Source organism: Mustelus asterias, chromosome X, assembly GCF_964213995.1.
Source record: "Mustelus asterias chromosome X, sMusAst1.hap1.1, whole genome shotgun sequence".
NCBI classification, from domain to species: Eukaryota; Metazoa; Chordata; class Chondrichthyes; order Carcharhiniformes; family Triakidae; genus Mustelus; species Mustelus asterias.
The window spans coordinates 1,938,749-1,956,046 of NC_135834.1; the positions used below are offsets into that span (position 1 = coordinate 1,938,749).

The 17,298-nt window shown below is 44.7% G+C and overlaps 1 protein-coding gene across 1 annotated transcript in view; it reads right to left on the reverse strand.

The window, feature by feature from the left end:
* Positions 1-8,004: 8,004 nt before the first annotated feature.
* Positions 8,005-17,298, reverse strand: part of LOC144481984 (uncharacterized) — a 102,410-nt gene continuing 93,116 nt past the window's right edge. Inside the window, exons 49-54 of the mRNA XM_078201212.1 lie at positions 16,759-16,812; positions 13,226-13,333; positions 12,620-12,908; positions 11,964-12,151; positions 10,461-10,703; positions 8,005-9,555 (exon numbers count right to left, since the gene is read on the reverse strand). Of these exons, the coding sequence (XP_078057338.1) occupies positions 9,409-9,555; positions 10,461-10,703; positions 11,964-12,151; positions 12,620-12,908; positions 13,226-13,333; positions 16,759-16,812 (1,029 nt within the window). The 3' untranslated portion in view covers positions 8,005-9,408. The remainder of the gene's footprint in view (positions 9,556-10,460; positions 10,704-11,963; positions 12,152-12,619; positions 12,909-13,225; positions 13,334-16,758; positions 16,813-17,298) is intronic.

Here is a 17,298-nt window from a genome sequence, read left to right on the forward strand (position 1 = left end):
AAGCCTGTATTTTTGGTCTTGAAAGGGACATCATACAACCAGTTTGGAGTATTCTCATTATGTTCCAAGAAATGCCCATGTGACTGGAGGTTGCTGTAGGCGCAAAGGGTAAGTTGGAAGCAGATCTCTGAGAATGGAGCAGTGATTGTTACACTGCATTATCCAGTTGAGCAGAACAAGAGCTGAAGGGCAACAGATTGCAAATTGGACAAGACCCATTGCTGTTGGCAGAGCCCCAAGTCCATTGAAAGGAATGGGATAAGAGTCTCTGTGGATCTTGTGATGTCAGAACTGTGATGTGGGTGAGAAGGTTCATAAACATGCACCTTGTCAGTGGTAACAATGTCCTGGGACTTTGTAAAGGAATACAACTACTTTCAAATGGAACTCTAAGACTAAATGAGTGGGAAGTGAGACCCTGCATGATGAGCAGAACAAAGAACAGTACAGCACAGGAACAGGCCCTCCAAGCCTGCGCCGATCACATTATCCAATCTAGACCAACCACTTATCTCTCTTTCCCATCTGTTCATGTGTCTATCCCAATGAGTCTTAAATGGCACTAATGTATCTGCCTCAACCATGTTACTTGGCAGTGCATTCCAGGCCCCCTCAACCTGGGGGGGGGAGAATTAAACATCCTGCACATTGCCACTGAATCTTCCTTTTTACCCCTCCCTCAACTTGTGTCCCCTTGTAATTGCCATTTCTGCCCTGGGGGGAAAAAGCTTCCAGCTGTTCATCTTGTCTATACCCCCTCAATTTTATAAACTTCTATCAGGTCATCCCCTCAATTTTATAAACTCAGGTCATCCCTCAGCCTCCATCCTTCCAGGGAGAACAATCCCAGTTTATTCAACCTCCCCTTGGGGCTAATGCCCTCCATACCAGGCAACATCCTGGTGAACCTTTTCTGCACTGTCCAAATCCTCCTGGTCGTGTGGTGACCAGAATGGGATATGCTTCCAAATGTGGCCTAACCAACACTTTGCAAACTTTTAGACTTGTACCTGATGGAGGCTGAGTTGGAAAAACCTGAGAGATTATACATGCAGCTGTATTGTGCAAGATGTAATGCAAATACTTGTAACTGAGGTGCATCTTTGTATTAACTATTTTAAAGTAAAATTTATGTTTGAAATATCCTTTACCTCTTTATCAATGTTGATTTTTCAATTGTTTTAATGGAAATATTAAAGAATTTCTTTTGAAGAGGGGGGTGCGAAGGTACCTTTATTTTTGAGCTGATTAGTCATCACTGAGGGTGCAGGATCCCTACACGGGGCAGCTTAATGTCCCAAGTAGGGGGGGTGGGGCTGGTGGTGCCTCATTCGGTGTCTGGGTGTTGGCCTGTGCTCTTGACTGCCTTCAGGCAGCTGTCTTGCTCCTGGTTACTGAGGAACCCTTGGGGCCCACTGCTAATATTTTGCCTGTGATTTCCACCTCCCCATTGAGGTACAAATCCTGCCCATCTCACTTCCATGTCAGAAGCCTTACGCCCATTTATTCACCTCTCTTGTGCTTTCACATGATTGCAATTCCTTTTTTCTTCCATTCTTCAACCCTCCTGGGGCTTTCTCTTCGCAGAAGTGTTTTTTTTGCTTCCATTCTTCATTGCATGATGGGTTCATTTATCTCAGTTGTACGTCTTAGAGTGGAATTTTCCTGACCCGCCCACCAGGGGAATTGTAGCGGGTGCGACAGGACCATGCAAAGGTCTGTTGACCTTGGGTGGAATTTTCTGGTGTAAGTGTGGCCAGAAAATCCCACCCATGTCTGAAATCTTCCTCTGCGCAAAATACAATTTTCTCTATTGGGCAAGATAGGTACTATTATCTAAATAAAACCTTGCCCTTGCCTCTCTACACAAACCCCTCAGTGCAATTGCATTCATTTAACCAACAAGGCAGCTACAGCCAGTGTCGGGAACCTGCCTTGTAGCTGGCTCTTTCTGTCCCTGGATGCTACTGAGTATCACTTTAAAGGGAGGTTAGTCTGGGACACAGGCAGGCAAGTGTGACACCTCTGCCTCCTATGCCCCAAATCCTAAATGGCTGTGCATAACTGACAATGTGTCAGCCTCCTGCCTTTCATCTAATCATAAAGGCTGGATTCCTTTTCACTCTCTATCACAGCTAGCAAATCTGTCAGGAGCTTGCTGTGATATTTATCATCCAACCATGAGTTGCATGTGAATAGTAGTTGAGGCATATGGGGCACTTTTTAATCAGTTGTGGCATTGAGTATAAGAGCAGGGAGGTAATGTTGGAGTTGTACAGAGCGTTGGCTAGGCCACAGCTGGAATACTGTGTAGTTCTGGTCACCTCACTATAGGAAGGATGTGATTACACCACACGAGAGGGTAAAGAGGAGAGTCACCAGGATGTTGCCTGGGATGGAGCATTTGAGCTATAAGGAGAGACTGGCTAGGCTTGGATTGTTTTCTTTAGAGCAGTGAAGGCTGATTGAGGGGCAGGGACAGTGAATAGGGAGCAGCTGTTCTGATAATGCTGCAGCTTTATAGGACCCTGGTTAGACCCCACTTGGAGTACTGCGCGCAGTTCTGGTCACCTCATTACAGGAAAGATGTTGAAGCCATTGAAAGGGTGCAGAGGAGATTTACAAGGATGTTGCCTGGATTGGGGGGCATGCCTTATGAGGATAGGTTGAGGGAGCTTGGTCTCTTCTCCCTGGAGAGACGAAGGATGAGAGGTGACCTGATAGAGGTTTACAAGATGTTGAGAGGTCTGGATAGGGTAGACTCTCAGAGGCTATTTCCAAGGGCTGAAATGGTTGCTACGAGAGGACACAGGTTTAAGGTGCTGGGGGGTAGGTACAGAGGAGATGTCGGGTAAGTTTTTCACTCAGGGTGGTGGGTGAGTGGAATTGGCTGACATCGGTGGTGGTGGAGGCAAACTCGTTGGGGTCTTTTAAGAGACTTCTGGATGAGTACATGGGATTTAATGGGATTGAGGGCTATAGATAGGCCTAGAGGTGGGGATGTGATCGGCGCAACTTGTGGGCCGAAGGGCCTGTTTGTGCTGTGGCTTTCTATGTTCTATGTTCTATGATTTGGTTGGGGGGCACAGTTTTGAGGGGATTTGGGAAAACATTTTTCACTTGGTGGTGGGAATCTGGAATGCACTGCCTGGGAAAGTAGTGGAGGCCAGAAATCTGACAAACTTTTAAAAAAAAAAAAAACATTTGCACATGAGATATAATATTCAAGGATGTGGTATTAATATGCCTTAAGTGGTAGTTGTCAGTGCAAGCTCCATGGGCCAAAGGGCCTTTTCTGCACTGCATGACTCTAGTTCAAATCCATGGTAAATGTGGGGTTATGGGGATAGGGTGGGAGTGAACCTGGGTAAGATGCTCTTTTAGAGAGTTGATGCAGACTTGCTGGGCCGAATGGCCTCTTCTGCACTGTAGGGATTCTGATGATTAAGTGGGCAAGTCATATAAGCATCTGAAAATTCAAAACACATTCCTGCCAAGCAAGTGGTGACTACAAGGACCATAGAAGCCATGCTGCTGAAAGAGCACCCTTTTCTTCAGACTGGCTTGCTCTTAATGTTCAGAGCTCAATTGTGATTCCATCCAAAGGCTTGGTGCAATTTTAGTCTGCGTTGCTGAGGTGAAGGTTGTCTGACTGTTGCCTTGGATTTCTAGGCTTCTCTTGTTTTTGTCATGTGAACTGCAATTTCAAAGTCATCCACCTTAATTGAAGCCATGTGACAGTGTGATTACTGTTTTCAACCTTGCTTCAGTTGGCACTGAATTTCGAGCTTCTATGCTATGCAATTGTTTCTGCTGATCTCTCAGTATGTCTCTGGCTGTGTTTCTGTATGGTTGAACAGCCTGCCTCGAAGACCAACAATGAACATTTGTTTCCCATTTTCTCTTCAGGTCCTGTATCTGTGAATAAATTATGGCATGCCTTTTGATTTGCGCTACTGTTTCTACTGCTGCATTAATTCAAGATTGAAACAATAGCTGCTTTTTCCAATCAGCTTCAGTCTGGCAGGTTTGGATTTGAGGTGATTTCAGTACAAGCTGCTTATGAAATGTGAAGAATTTGACACCGTGCCAAGCTTGCATGGAGGCTTTTAAAACTTTTAAATATGGAATCAATACATCCTACCAGAGATTGCTGTGCAATAAACTGGAAGGTCTGAAGTAGGCGTTGTGCAATTCTGTGATTGCATGCTTTTGGAATGCATCAGAAATGTAGAACTAAAAGATTTTGGCTGCAAGTCTTTTTTTTTGACCAAATCTGTTTCTTATACACTAACTTTCGCTCTCCGTTTCTGGGGCCTCTGCATTTGCATTTCTCTTTTGTTCACTGTCTTCCATCCCACATTACAACAGTTCACACTACTTTTGGTTCTAAATCTGCAGTCGAGATTGTAAAGGGCAGGTTTTTCAACAAGGAGGCCTAGTATCGGAATCAATCGTACCTTGTGCGAGGGAAGGTGGCTGTGGAAGGGCCCCAGGCTCTTGCGACAGGAGTTTTGTTCAGCTGCTTTGCTGCTGACTATCCCCATCATTTGTGTTCTGTCTGCAACTCTGCACATACTGAAGCAGTCAGTGTTCAGTAACTTCATTGCAGTGTTTAATGTAAGCCTACTTGTGACACCAAATGAGCTTAAACTTAAGTAGCAAGGCTTGGAATTCCTCCTTGGGCTGATTAACATCGCCTGGCACTACTTGGAATGTCATGCAAGAGAATCCAACCATCGCCCCCATGTTGCTCACTGACATTACCGTTAGTGTTCCCCCACTATCAACATCTTGGGGGTTACCATTGGCTGGAAACCCATATAAATACTATGGCTACCGGAGCAAGGATGGAATACCCCAGTTACTTGGATGAGTGCAGCTCCAATAACACCTAAGCTCCACACTATCCAGGCTAAAGCAGAGAAACGCAATTGACACCCTATTCACCACCTTGAAACTTCATCTCCCAATGGCAGCAGTGTGTACCACCTACAAGCTGCACTGGAGACACTCAGCAAGGTTCCTTCAAAAGCACCTTAAACCCATGATCTCTAGCACGGAGAAGAAGGTGGGCAACAGCTGCATGCATCACCCTGACTTCACCCTTGTTGCATCAAAATCCTAGAACTTCCCCTCCAAGTGCTCGGGTACGTGCACCATATGGTGCATGTAAGGGGTCAAGAAAGCAGCTCCTCACCATTTTCAAAGGCTATAAATGCTAGCTATGACAGTGAGGCCATCCCCAATCTGTACTTTCTCAGTGCTTTGGAATTGCTGTTGTGATATCTAGTTCCAACCTGTTTGCCATGCTCATTCATTGACAGTCAAATGGCAGTTAAGATATTTAAAAAGAAGCCTTGGCAGTGTAAAAAGTAGATTTAGAGACCTACCTTGGGTGCTTTTGCAATTTGAAACCAATGCAGTGGTTTCCTTATCCAAGTATCATATCTTTGCCACCTTCCATTATTAATTTTCTGGGCGTTGCAGACAGTATTGACCAATTCAGTTGTCAGGGATTGCGAATGACTCTTCCCTCACTAGGGTGCCCTGAAGTGACAACACTTTGCTTCACTGCATGCATCATAAGCTCAAGAAGGTTAAGCTGGCTGGAGCTCACAATTTTTGGAAATTGAGGTCCTACACTCCTGCTTGTACCAAAAAAAAGGGCCCTCTTAACCGTTCAACTCGCCATGAATCTCCAGCACACTACCTCTGGATTGTTCCCACCTGCAACAGCACAATCTAAAATTTTCACCTGGAAGGTGAATTGTTAATAATTCAGATAGGGTTTTTCCATTTACTTGTTGCCCCTGGCCTGATCCACTTACAACTCTCAAAGCACGGAAACTCTTAACCTCTCAGATCATGAATATTAAAGCAATTGGTAAATCCCATGATGACTCGAAAGTAATTGCAACATTGTCTGCATTCACAGCAGCAAGGAATCATGCTTGTGAACGCCATGGGTGGGGTTTTACAGCCTTGCTTGTCCCAAAACTCTAAAATCCCACCCGAGGTCAACAGACCTTTCCTTTTCCATGGTCCGCCCTGCGCCCATTCCTGTGGCAGGTGGGATGGTAAAATTCCAGACAATGTCTGCCAGGATGTTTGTGGACTGAATAGATAATGGAGGATTGAGTGTACATTAATGACATTGGGAATCAAATGCCAGGGCAGCAGTACCAATTGACAATGCTGTATTATTTTGTAATTTACCTAACCCCTGCTTCAAAACGATTTGCAAACATAACAAAGGATGACCATTATTCATCTGCTATCACTTTTTAGAAGATAATCCAAGAACAAACTCCTTTTTGTTTAAAATCATACCATTGCACTTCTTAGGACCAGGTCAGTAGGGGTGAACTAACTCTCTATTCGAACTTCTGAGGTTTAAACTCTTTGGCTGAAAAAAAAAATCCTCATTAAAGAATGAAAGCCAAACCACTGAACCAGAGTGCAACTCGGGTATTCAGCCCTTGGGCAATCATTCGGATGTGTGCTTAAGGAGGGAAGTGGTGTGAACAAACACCGCTGCTGCTTTTAGTTAACTGGTTTCATGGATTGGTCAAATGTAGAAGATGTTGCAATTGTTACAAGATCTGTTTGCTAGGTGGTTCTGGGTCAAGTTCACTTCTTCCAAAAGAGGGGGAGAAATCGCAACCTTCAGTCTATTTCCTCTGCCCAAGCCTTTCTTGATACCACCTGTGTCACTTGCAATCTCTCCAGTAGTGGGGCAGCATTGCCTTGAAATACTTCACCCATTGCGCATTTCAATGAGGTTTATTTCGCTATCCAGTATCTGTCTTCCTTACACACATGTGAGTTTTGATGGGTGTCTGAGCTATGGGAATGTCTCTCTTCACACGCTGAGGCTGATTGGTTTATTTCCCAACTTTACTGTGGAAGATGACCTTGCATTTTTTTTAAGCAGTTTCCCTCTGTCTGAGTTTTCCAGTCAGTTGAAAGTTACAATAAAGGTGCGTAGCTTCATTCCTATTCTGAGTTTGTGGCAATAAAATAACCTGCCCAATAATTGATAGCATAGGGTTCGGGGACTCCACTTTTCTATACCCTTCCCTGCCTCTGGGGCCTTGCCTGTACTCAAATAGACCATTCAAGATTCGAAGCAAAAATGTGGGCCAAGACACTACACCATGTTACAAGACAGGACCTGAAACATTTTGATAATTACATTTTTATTAAGGGATTCATTACCTAACAAAATTGGATACAGTGTACTAGTAGTTAAAACCGGAGATTTACACCAACATCATTTCAGTTTTCCCTGATAGACTTCCGCTCCTCTGCTGAATTCATGCGCAAGGAGCTGTCAAATCTGCCAATGTTATTATAAACTCATTCATAAACACACTTTACAGTTTGTCGTGGATTCACTTCAGTCACTCTGCAGATGTTGGGACTGAAATTTTGGGTGTAATTTTAACCTAACGTGGCAGGAAATCCACTGGACAGGTTGGAATGCTAGTTTTGCAGCCTCTCCCAATACTGATGTACACCCCAACGATGTTCCACCTGATTTCATCAACATCCCAATTGGTGGGCTAGCTTGCAATTGCTCCCTTTATTTCTATATCAAACTATATGTATTTTGGGGGCAAAAACACAGTTGAATTGTTTTGGTCGCGGATTTTTCCGAGTGGCCAAATGGGCCTAGAATTTGCTCCTAGCCTTTGCTGAGCTAGCTGGTAACAGCCACCATGGCAGCCAGGATGCAACGATTCACGTCAGCGGACTGGGAAGTGGATAAAATCAGTCAAGATTCCAGCTCTGGCCACTGCAGACAAGATCTACCTGATGATATTTGCAGCCTGGCTTGACAAATGGAGAATAATCCCCTTGGGCTTAGCCCAAGGGAAGGAAACAGCGGGAGGGGGCAGGGGAGAAAAAAAAATGGTCGGGCCAATGTTACCCTTGAATGCAAGGCACTGAATAACTTGGATCAAAAAACAGCTGAAACCGTGATGGGTATTTCTTTTTAATTAAGTTTTATTTGTGTCATTTCATTTCTTGGTCATGAAATATCCCAGAATAGATAACATTCAACAAAGATACATCATAGGATGGATTTAATACAAATAAAAAAAAAAATTCAAAACAAATGTGTTTTTTTAATAGAAAAGCTTTCTATCTTTATTGCTGCAGAGGAGGGGTAGTGGGTTGAGAAAAAAATACAAGTGACAGAATCTTTTCACAAGGAAACAAGTTCATTAGGTGTTGTGATGGGAATGTTCTAGTCTACCATGCTTCAAACCAGTATTGCAAAATATTTAAAACATTTGAACTATTTTACATATACAAAATAGTACAGATCCTTGGTTTGTTTTGCCTCCCCCCCTCTCTCAAAAGCCTACCTCTTTTTTTTATTTTTTCCCCCTCTAGTTACAAGAAAAAGGTTGCATGAAAGCAAGGAATTAGGGAGAAAAATAGGAGAAAAAAAAAATAGGATTAATTTTTATCCACATGCCTAACTTTGGAAAACATAGGGGAAAAAATTCTGCGAATGGTTTTCACCAGATTTGATTGGAGATCAGACCACACATCATCCACTTAGAATTTTTTTTTTGCTGCAATACTGATTTTGTTCTTGAAAAAAAAGGGACTGGATGTTAAATTAGCGTTAACAGTTCTGTGACACCATGAATGGCAGCTTCAGAATTGTCTCATTCAGCACCGTCAGATCTTGACTGGATCCCTCTAGTTCACTAAACTGCCACAGAAGAAGAAACCAGAAGCCAAAAAAAAGCACCTTTATTTTTGCTTCGAATTAAATTGGAACGAGGAGTGATCATCAGGACTTTGATTTTTCTCGCTTCTGTCCCTGCTACTGTGTGTTTAGTCCCTTTAAGATCATTAGTGTGAGGTAGCTTAAACTGGGGAAGTTCTAGATTGTTGTTCCAAACTTCCTTCATCTTGATAGAAAAAGAGGGCAGGCAAAAGTTAGATACTGGAGCAGTTGGAATCTCAAAGTCTGCAAAAAAAAAAAATCCACAAAAAAAAGCCCAGATCAACTTGTACTTTCCACATTTTTATATCAATTGTTCTCCATGTTACAGACTGGTTTTACAACATAGCACCATTTTTTTAAATATTTTACACAGTCTCCTGCTAGTAACCTTTTTACAGACTGGTACAGCATGAAGATTAGTAATACCTGTGCTGGTACAATCCAGGGGAGGGACTTCAACAGATATCAGTAACACTTCCACCTGACCTGACGATCTTACAGGAAAACAATAAATAAATTAACCGTTTTCACAGTCTGTCCAGCTAGGCCATGAAGTCCAAAATGTAAGCGTGTGGATGAATGGAGTGATGGATTGAATCAGCCATTCAGTGCAGAAGTCCTAGAAGTGATTGGAAAGTACTGAGGTCCTTATAATTTTACAAGAAGCAGACTGAGCCAATGTCAACACCAAATTCCTGATCTGAGCCACCAATATCCAAAGGTGCAACATCCACAATGGGCAAACGGGTTGTTTTCTGTGATCTGTATTCAATGACTGTCTTGCCCCACTTGCCAGTATGTTTCTGAAAAAAAACGTATAACAAAGAGATTTTCAGTGATCAACTCAATGTAAATTAAGTTAAGTTTAAGTATTAGTGTCACAAGTAGGCTAATATTAACACTGCAATGAAGTTACTGTGAAAATCCCAGAGTCGCCACACTCCTGTTCGGGTACACTGAGGGAGAATTTAGCATAGACAATGCACCCTAACCCATACGCCTTTCAGACTGGGAGGAAACCGGAGCACCCAGAGGAAACCCACGCAGACACGGGGAGAATGTACAAACTCCGCACAGACAGGGACCCAAGCCAGGAATTGAACCTGGGTCCCTGGCGCTGTGAGGCAGCAGTGCTAACCACTGTGCCAACATAGTCTAAACATTCCAGTCAGACTGTTCAGGAGAGATGCTAAGTATTTCTACACATAAAGGGTGGTAGAGGTTTGGAACTCTCCACAGATGGCAGTTGATGCTCAATCTGTTGCTAATTTTAAATCTGAGATAGATAAATTTTGGTTAAGCAAAGGTATTAAGGGATATGGGCCAAACTATGTGGACTTAGGCCACAGATCAGCCATGATTGCATGGAATGGCAGAACAGGCTCGATGAGCTGAATGGCTAACTCCTGCTCCTACGTTCCTGTGTAGGATTCTCTGAATCTTGCTGATCTGTTGGATCAGTAGCTTTGTATTAGCTCACAGCCCTGTCCCCCGCAATGGGTAGCGCACGCAATTACATTTCTCCCACCCTTTAACCCTGGTGGCGATCTCTGTTCTCATGAGGCAGTCCAACCTGCCCAAGGTGTCCCCAGCTTTTCCCAAGATGCTAACAGAAGTTGCATGCCCCACCTTGCAAAGGAAATATACCTGTCTTGAATGCACTGTAATTCTATTTGATATTCAATTTGAAATACATTTGGAAACGTACCGTGCAGCCATCCTCCAAGACAGTGTATGTGAACCGGCTGTTTCCTTCAGCTCTGATTTCAATGTCATTTGAGCCTTGCAATAGAAGGGCCTTCTTCAGATTACCAGAAGCTCTATCCATGTAGGCAATGCTATTTTTGCAGTGATAGGTGATGTTTTGGGAGGCCTCAGTGGACAGCAGACGCAGGAATGTCATCTGGATGGCAGCGGTGTTGGCTGTCAAACTACCATCGCCATAGCTGAACTGTAAGAGAAGGGAAAGAAATAAGTAAATTTATTTATTAGTCATGAGTAGGCTTACATTAACACCGCAATGAAGTTACTGTGAAAATCCCCGAGTCGCCACACTGCGGCACCTGTTCAGGTACTTTGAGGGAGAATTTAGCACGGCCAATGCACCCAACCAGCATGTCTTTCGGACTGTTGGAGGAAACCAGAGACCCTGGAGGAAACCCACGCAGACAATGTGCAAACTCCACACAGACAGTCACCCAAGTCAGGAATCGAACCTGGGTCCATGGCACTGTGAGGCAGCAGTGCTAACCACTATGCCACCATGGATTGGCCATGCTAAATTGCCCCTTATTGTCCAAAGATGTGTAGTTAGGTGGATGGGTCATGCAAAATCACCCCTGAGTGTCCAAAGATGTGCGGGTTAGGTGGATTGGCCATGCTAAATTGCCCCTTAGTGTCCAAAGATGTGTAGGTTAGGTGGATTGACCATGGTAAATTACCCCTTGGTGTCCAAAGATGTGTGGATTAGCCATGCTAAATGTGTGGAGTTATGGGGATAAGCTGGAGTTGGGCCTGGGCAAGATGTTCTTTCAGAGAGCCAAGAGCCAGTAACATTCGACAGACTGAATGGCCTCCTTCTGCACTGTCATTCTATGATTCTAATACTGACTGGGGTTCAAGGTGCGAATATATCATTTCAAATAATTATGAATAAGATGGACACTGAATAAACTTGCCAAAGTCACTTAAAGGGCTTAACTCCCAGGGAAAACAAGTCAAAATTTGGAAATTTAGAGCACAGAGGGAACTACTTTACTCAAAGCACAATTGAATGTAGAATACGTTTCCAGAAGACCAGTATCAACAGATTCAAGAGACAACAAAGTGGCTTGTGTTTTCCCTCCTATTTTTCTCCCTCCTCTCCTGAAGGTTTTGTAGATTCTTCATTGGAATAGGATTCCATGGTCCACATCCAAGGTTCACTGGAAAGCAATGAAGGGTGAGGACCCTGACCACTTTTCCCCTCCCTAACTCGAGTGCCCCAGCTGAGACCAGCTAACTCAACACAGACCTCCTCCGCCGTAACATACGCAATGGGAGAGGGGGTGCAGAAAATCTGGGTCTAATCGGACAAACAAAGGAGGTCAATTGGTAAATAACTTCTTTTAACGTGAGGGAGAGTTATTCGCTAACTCTATGAATGATTGATATTCAGCATCCATCATATTTCTATTGTTAACACCCGTACAAGAATTATTCAGGCACTTACATGGAAACCGCCATTCATAGTCTCGCCAAACCATACGTGTTTCTTGTCTTTACCCTTGCTTGTCCACCAGTTCTTACGTGGAATGCTTGTTGGGTTGGGATAGACGCAAGTCTCACCAGTTTCCATGTTACAGAAGACCTTGATGGCATCGAGTGTGCAGCCCTGGTTAGGATCGATCCAGTAATCACCTGTGAGAGAACATATTTGCATAAATCACAGAGCAGAATTCAAGATGGCGCCAGAACGTGGCGGCTTCTTGCAAGCTGTGCCCAGCATACCCTCTAACTCCATCTTTTACTCTCGTTCTATGCTTCTAAAACTGTACTCTAACTCTTTTATCTTTCTCTACACCCTAGCTATGACTGTAACACTAAATTCTGCACCCTCTCCTTTCCTTCTCCCCATGCATTCTATGAATGGTATGTTTTGCCGGGAATCGAACCCGGGTCCCTGGTGCTGTGAGGCAGCAGTGCTAACCACCGTGCCACCCTGAATGTTGTGGTGCCATTGATTTGTGAAGGTGTGGTGGCTTTCTAGCTGAGTGCAAAAATTAAAGATGAAATTCTAAATGTGGCAGCTACTAAATTTACCCTCCCTTTCCCATGAGTGCTATATTTCAGGCCAATGTGTCACTGGGGGTCCTGACGACCACCTACCGCTCTTCCAGTCTGAGTGACAAAGTTTCAGGTCCCGGCAGGTACGGGCTGGGTTTTTCTTGCTTCCTTCTGGGCTGCGGATATTTTCAATCTGGTTGTTGAGAGACTTAAGAGTGGCATCAACCTCGGCGTCATGCTGACGAAGGAATGGAGCAGCCTGGTCAGCCCGGAAGTATCGGAGTGGATCGGGAGCTTTCTCGGGTTGTGAGAGGCCAGCAAAGGCAGACATATCGATGCCAGGGCCTGGAGGACCAGGAGGACCAGGTGGGCCAGAATTTCCAGGAGGACCCTGTTGGGAAATATCCGGAGGAACATTAAACCTTGGGACACAACGGAAGTGATGAGATCCACAGATATGGGAAAGAGTAAGCTAGAGAAAGAGGCAGCGGAGCAAGAAAGTAAGGAGAAGAAAAGAGTTTTCCATGTGCTGTTGTGCCACTTTATTAATTGAAATATTTTCATATTAAAAGCTGGCTGATTATCCATTATCTAAAGCAGTTTTTGTGTAGGTATGACACTTGTTGGGCATTATGATGTTACAGTGACTCCAATCAAGGGCAGCAAATGCACTGAATACAAAGAGTGGGTAGATGACATGATACTCACAGCTGGGCCAGTTTCACCAGAACGACCACGTGGACCAGGTGGACCAATGGGACCAGTCAGACCATTCGCACCATCCTTACCAGATGGCCCAACAGGACCAGGAGGTCCCTGAAATAAAAAGTAGCAAACACCATTAGAAACTAGCTGTTGTTAACAGTCATGCTTTGACCCTTTGCTAACCAACAGCAATATAATTGCTCATTGCTAATCAATACAAGTACTTACTAAAGGGGGTGAAGACCCGAATAAAAATAAGCCTCACTTTCTAGATTGTGTTGATATTTATTCTCAGCATCTTGCTGCAACTGTACAAGGTACTGGTGACACCACATCTGGAGTACTGTGAATAGTTTTGATTCACTTATCTAAGGAAAGTTATTGTTTCATTGGAAGTTCAGGGAAGGTTCACTGGGATGATCCCCGGTATGGAGGGATTGCCTGATGAAGCAAAGGGCAAACAGGTTGGGACTCATTGGAATTTTGAAGAATGAGAGGTGGCCTCATTGAAACATATCGGATTCTTAAGGGGCTTGGCAGGGTAAATGCTGAGAGGATGTGTCCCCCTCATGGGAGAGTCGAGGGCCACAGGGCATCATCTCAGAATCAAGGGGCACCAATCTAAGACTGAGATGAGGAGGAATTTCTTCTCAGAGGGTTGAGTGTCTTTGGAACTCCTCGCCACAGAGAGCTAAGGAGGCAGAGTCCTAGGGTGGGATTTTCCAGCCGTGCTCACCCCAAAGCTGGAAAATCCTGCCCGAGGTCAATGGACCTTTGTACGGCCCCCCGCCCCCCCCCCCCCCCCCCCAACCCGCCTGCTATGATTCCTGGCGGGCAGGATGGGAAAATTCCCCCCCCTTTGTATCTATTTAAGGCTGCGATGGATAGATTCTTGATCAGTAAGGGGACCAAGGGTTCCGGGGAAAGGGTAGGAATGTAGATGTGAGGAATATCGTCGGATCAGCCATGATCCTATTGAATGGTGGGGCAGGCTCGAGGGGCTGAATGGCCTACTCCTGTTCCTATTTCTGATGGCTAACACTGGCAAGGCTGAATTTATTACCCATCCTTAATTGCCACAGTGGGAGGTTTTTAGAATTGAATAGCTTGCTAGGCTGCTTGAGAGAAAATGGATTGGAGATGCATGTAGATCAGGTCAGATAGGGCTGATATGATCCCTTCCTGAATCGCCCAGAGAGATTTTTAAAAACAATTAGGCAACTTCCACAGTAACTTTTCTCGATATCAAGTCACAGATAACCAGACTTTTTGAACTGAACTTGCTTTTGTAGGATCTGAACTCCTGACCTCCATGCTGCTATTCCAGGGCTATAATACTGGGCTGCAGTGCAAACTCAATCATATAAATCAAATCCAACCTTGCATTTTAATTTGAAACAAGCTGCGTGTTTCAGAGAAGATTTGTTATCATAGAAGGTTTACCACACAGAAGAAGGCCACTTGGCCCATCATATCGATGCTGGCTGAAGAAGGAGCCCCCCCTGTCCCACTTTCCAGCATTTGCTCTGTAACCCTGCAGGTTACAGCACTCGAGGTCCAGATCCAGACACCCTTTGAGGGTTTCTGCCTCTCCTACCCTTTCAGACAGAGTTCCAGACCCCCCACTACCCTCTGGGTGAAAACATTATTCCTAATCTCCCCTCTAATCTTTTTGCCAATCACTTTGTCTCCCCTAGTCACTGACCTCTGTGCTAAAGTAAATAGGCCCCTCCCATCCACTCTATCCTGGCCCCTCACAATTTTATACACCGCAATCAAATCTCCCCTCAGCCTCCTCTGATCCAATGAGAACAACCCCATTCTATCCAATCTTTCCTCATCGCTGCAATTATCCAGTCCTGGGTGACAACATCCTTGTAAATCTCTTCTGTACCCTCTCTAATACAATTACACCTTTCTGTAATGAGGTGACCAGAACCACACACACAGTGCTCAAATTGTGGCTGAACTAATGTTTTGTGTAGTTCCAGCATAACCTCCTTGCTCTTATATTCTAGACCTTGGCTAATAAAGGAAAGGAATCCATGTGCCTTCTTAACCACCTTGTCAATCTGTCCAGCAACCTTCAGAGATTGATGGACATTCACTCCAAGGTCCCTCACTTCCTCTACACCTCTCAGCATCCTCCCATTTATCGTGTATTCCTTTGCCTTGTTCGACCTCCCCAAATGCATCACCTCATTTCTCTGGGTTCAATTCCATTTGCCAATTTTCTGCCCATTGATCAGTCCATTGATATCTTCCTGCAGTCCACAGCTATCCTCCTCACTATCAACCACACAGCCAATTCCTGTGTTGCCTGCAAACTCCTTGGTCAATTCCCCTACCTTGACATCCAGATCATTAATATGTCCCACAAGAAGCAGGGGGGCCTCGTACTGAGCCCTGTGGAACCCCACTGGAACCAGCCTTCCAGTCACAAAAACACCCGTCCACAATTACCCTTTCCTGCCATTGAGACAATTTTGTACCCAGCTTGTTACATTCCCCTGGATCCCAGAGACTTTGTTATAACCAGTCTGCCATGTTGTACCTGTGAAAACCTGTGTTAAAATCCATGTAGACCACATCAACTACACTACCCTCATCAATCCAAAGAACAAAGAAAAGTACGGCACAGGAACAGGCCCTTCGGCCCCTCCAAGCCAGGCTGATCATGATGCCCTAACTAAACTAAAAAAAAATCTTCTGCCCTTACTCAGACTGTATCCCTCTACTCTCTCCCTATTCATGAACCCATCCAGATGCCTCTTAAATGTTGCTAATGTGCCTCTTCCACCACCTCCTCTGGCAGCGCGTTCCAGGCACCCACCACTCTGTGTGAAAAACTTCCCCCGCACATCTCCCTTAAACTTTCCCCCTCTCGCCTTGAACCTGTGCCCCTTGTAATTGACACTTCCACCCTGGGGGGAAAAGCCTCTGACTATCCACCCTGTCTGTGCCTCTCATCATTTTGTAGACCAGGTCTCCCCTCAGCCTCCGTTTTTCCAGTGAAAACAATCCTAGTTTATCCAACCTCTCCTCATAGTCAACACCCTCGAGACCAGGCAACATCCTGGTGAAGCTTCTCTGCGCTCTCTCCAAAGCTTCCACGTCCTTCTGGTAGTGTGGTGACCAGAACTGCACGCAATACTCTAAATGCGGCCTAACCAAGGTTTTATATAACTTCTATATGCTCTTTCATATATAATCCTCCATGTTACTTCCTCAAAAAATTCAATGAAGTTTGTCAGATGTGACTTTCCCTTAAAAAATCCATGCTGACTGTCCTTGATTTGTCTATATCATTCGAAGTAACAGTTTATCCTGTTTCTCAGACTTAGTTCAAATAGTTTGGCCATTGCTGAGGTCAGAAGGTTATTTTGAGGACATCATGAAACTGATGTCAGAATATTCACGGTGTGATACTCCACACGCTTATCAGCCTTTATAGAGAATTCCTGTATTCGAGATGTGTTTTCTCACTTGCGTTTTACCTAAAGAAAACCGAGTGTAAGCTTCTTGGTAATACTTACCCTAGGGCCAGCAGGGCCAGCAGCTCCTACAGCACCTTGATCACCAGCGGGACCCTAAGAAAGAAAGAAAACGGAAATGTTATACCTTCACACGGAATTTGCAACAATGGAATGAGTCGCATAAAAAGTTCCATCCACAGCAAGCCCAGAACCCCGACGTTCCTACATTTTAGGGACGCAAACGCACACAATCTAAACGGGGGAGAGGGGAACAGGAATTTGAGCCTTTGACCCGATTACGCAAGGTCTCCACTCCTTTTCTCGGCGTTGAATTTTAAACTGGGAGTAAGGACAGGCCAAGAACCCCAATAGGGTCAAGGAGCAATTCAACAGGCTGAATTTCGCATTGCCTCATCTTCTGGAACACGCAAGAAGTACGGCACGGTGGCACAGTGGTTAGCACTGCTGCCTCACAGCACCAGGGACCTGGGTTCGATTCCCAGCTTGGTCACTGTTTGTGCAGAGCTTAGCACTTCCTCCCCATGTCTGTGTGGGTTTGCGCCGGTCTCCTCCCGAAAGACATGCTGGTTAGGGTGCATT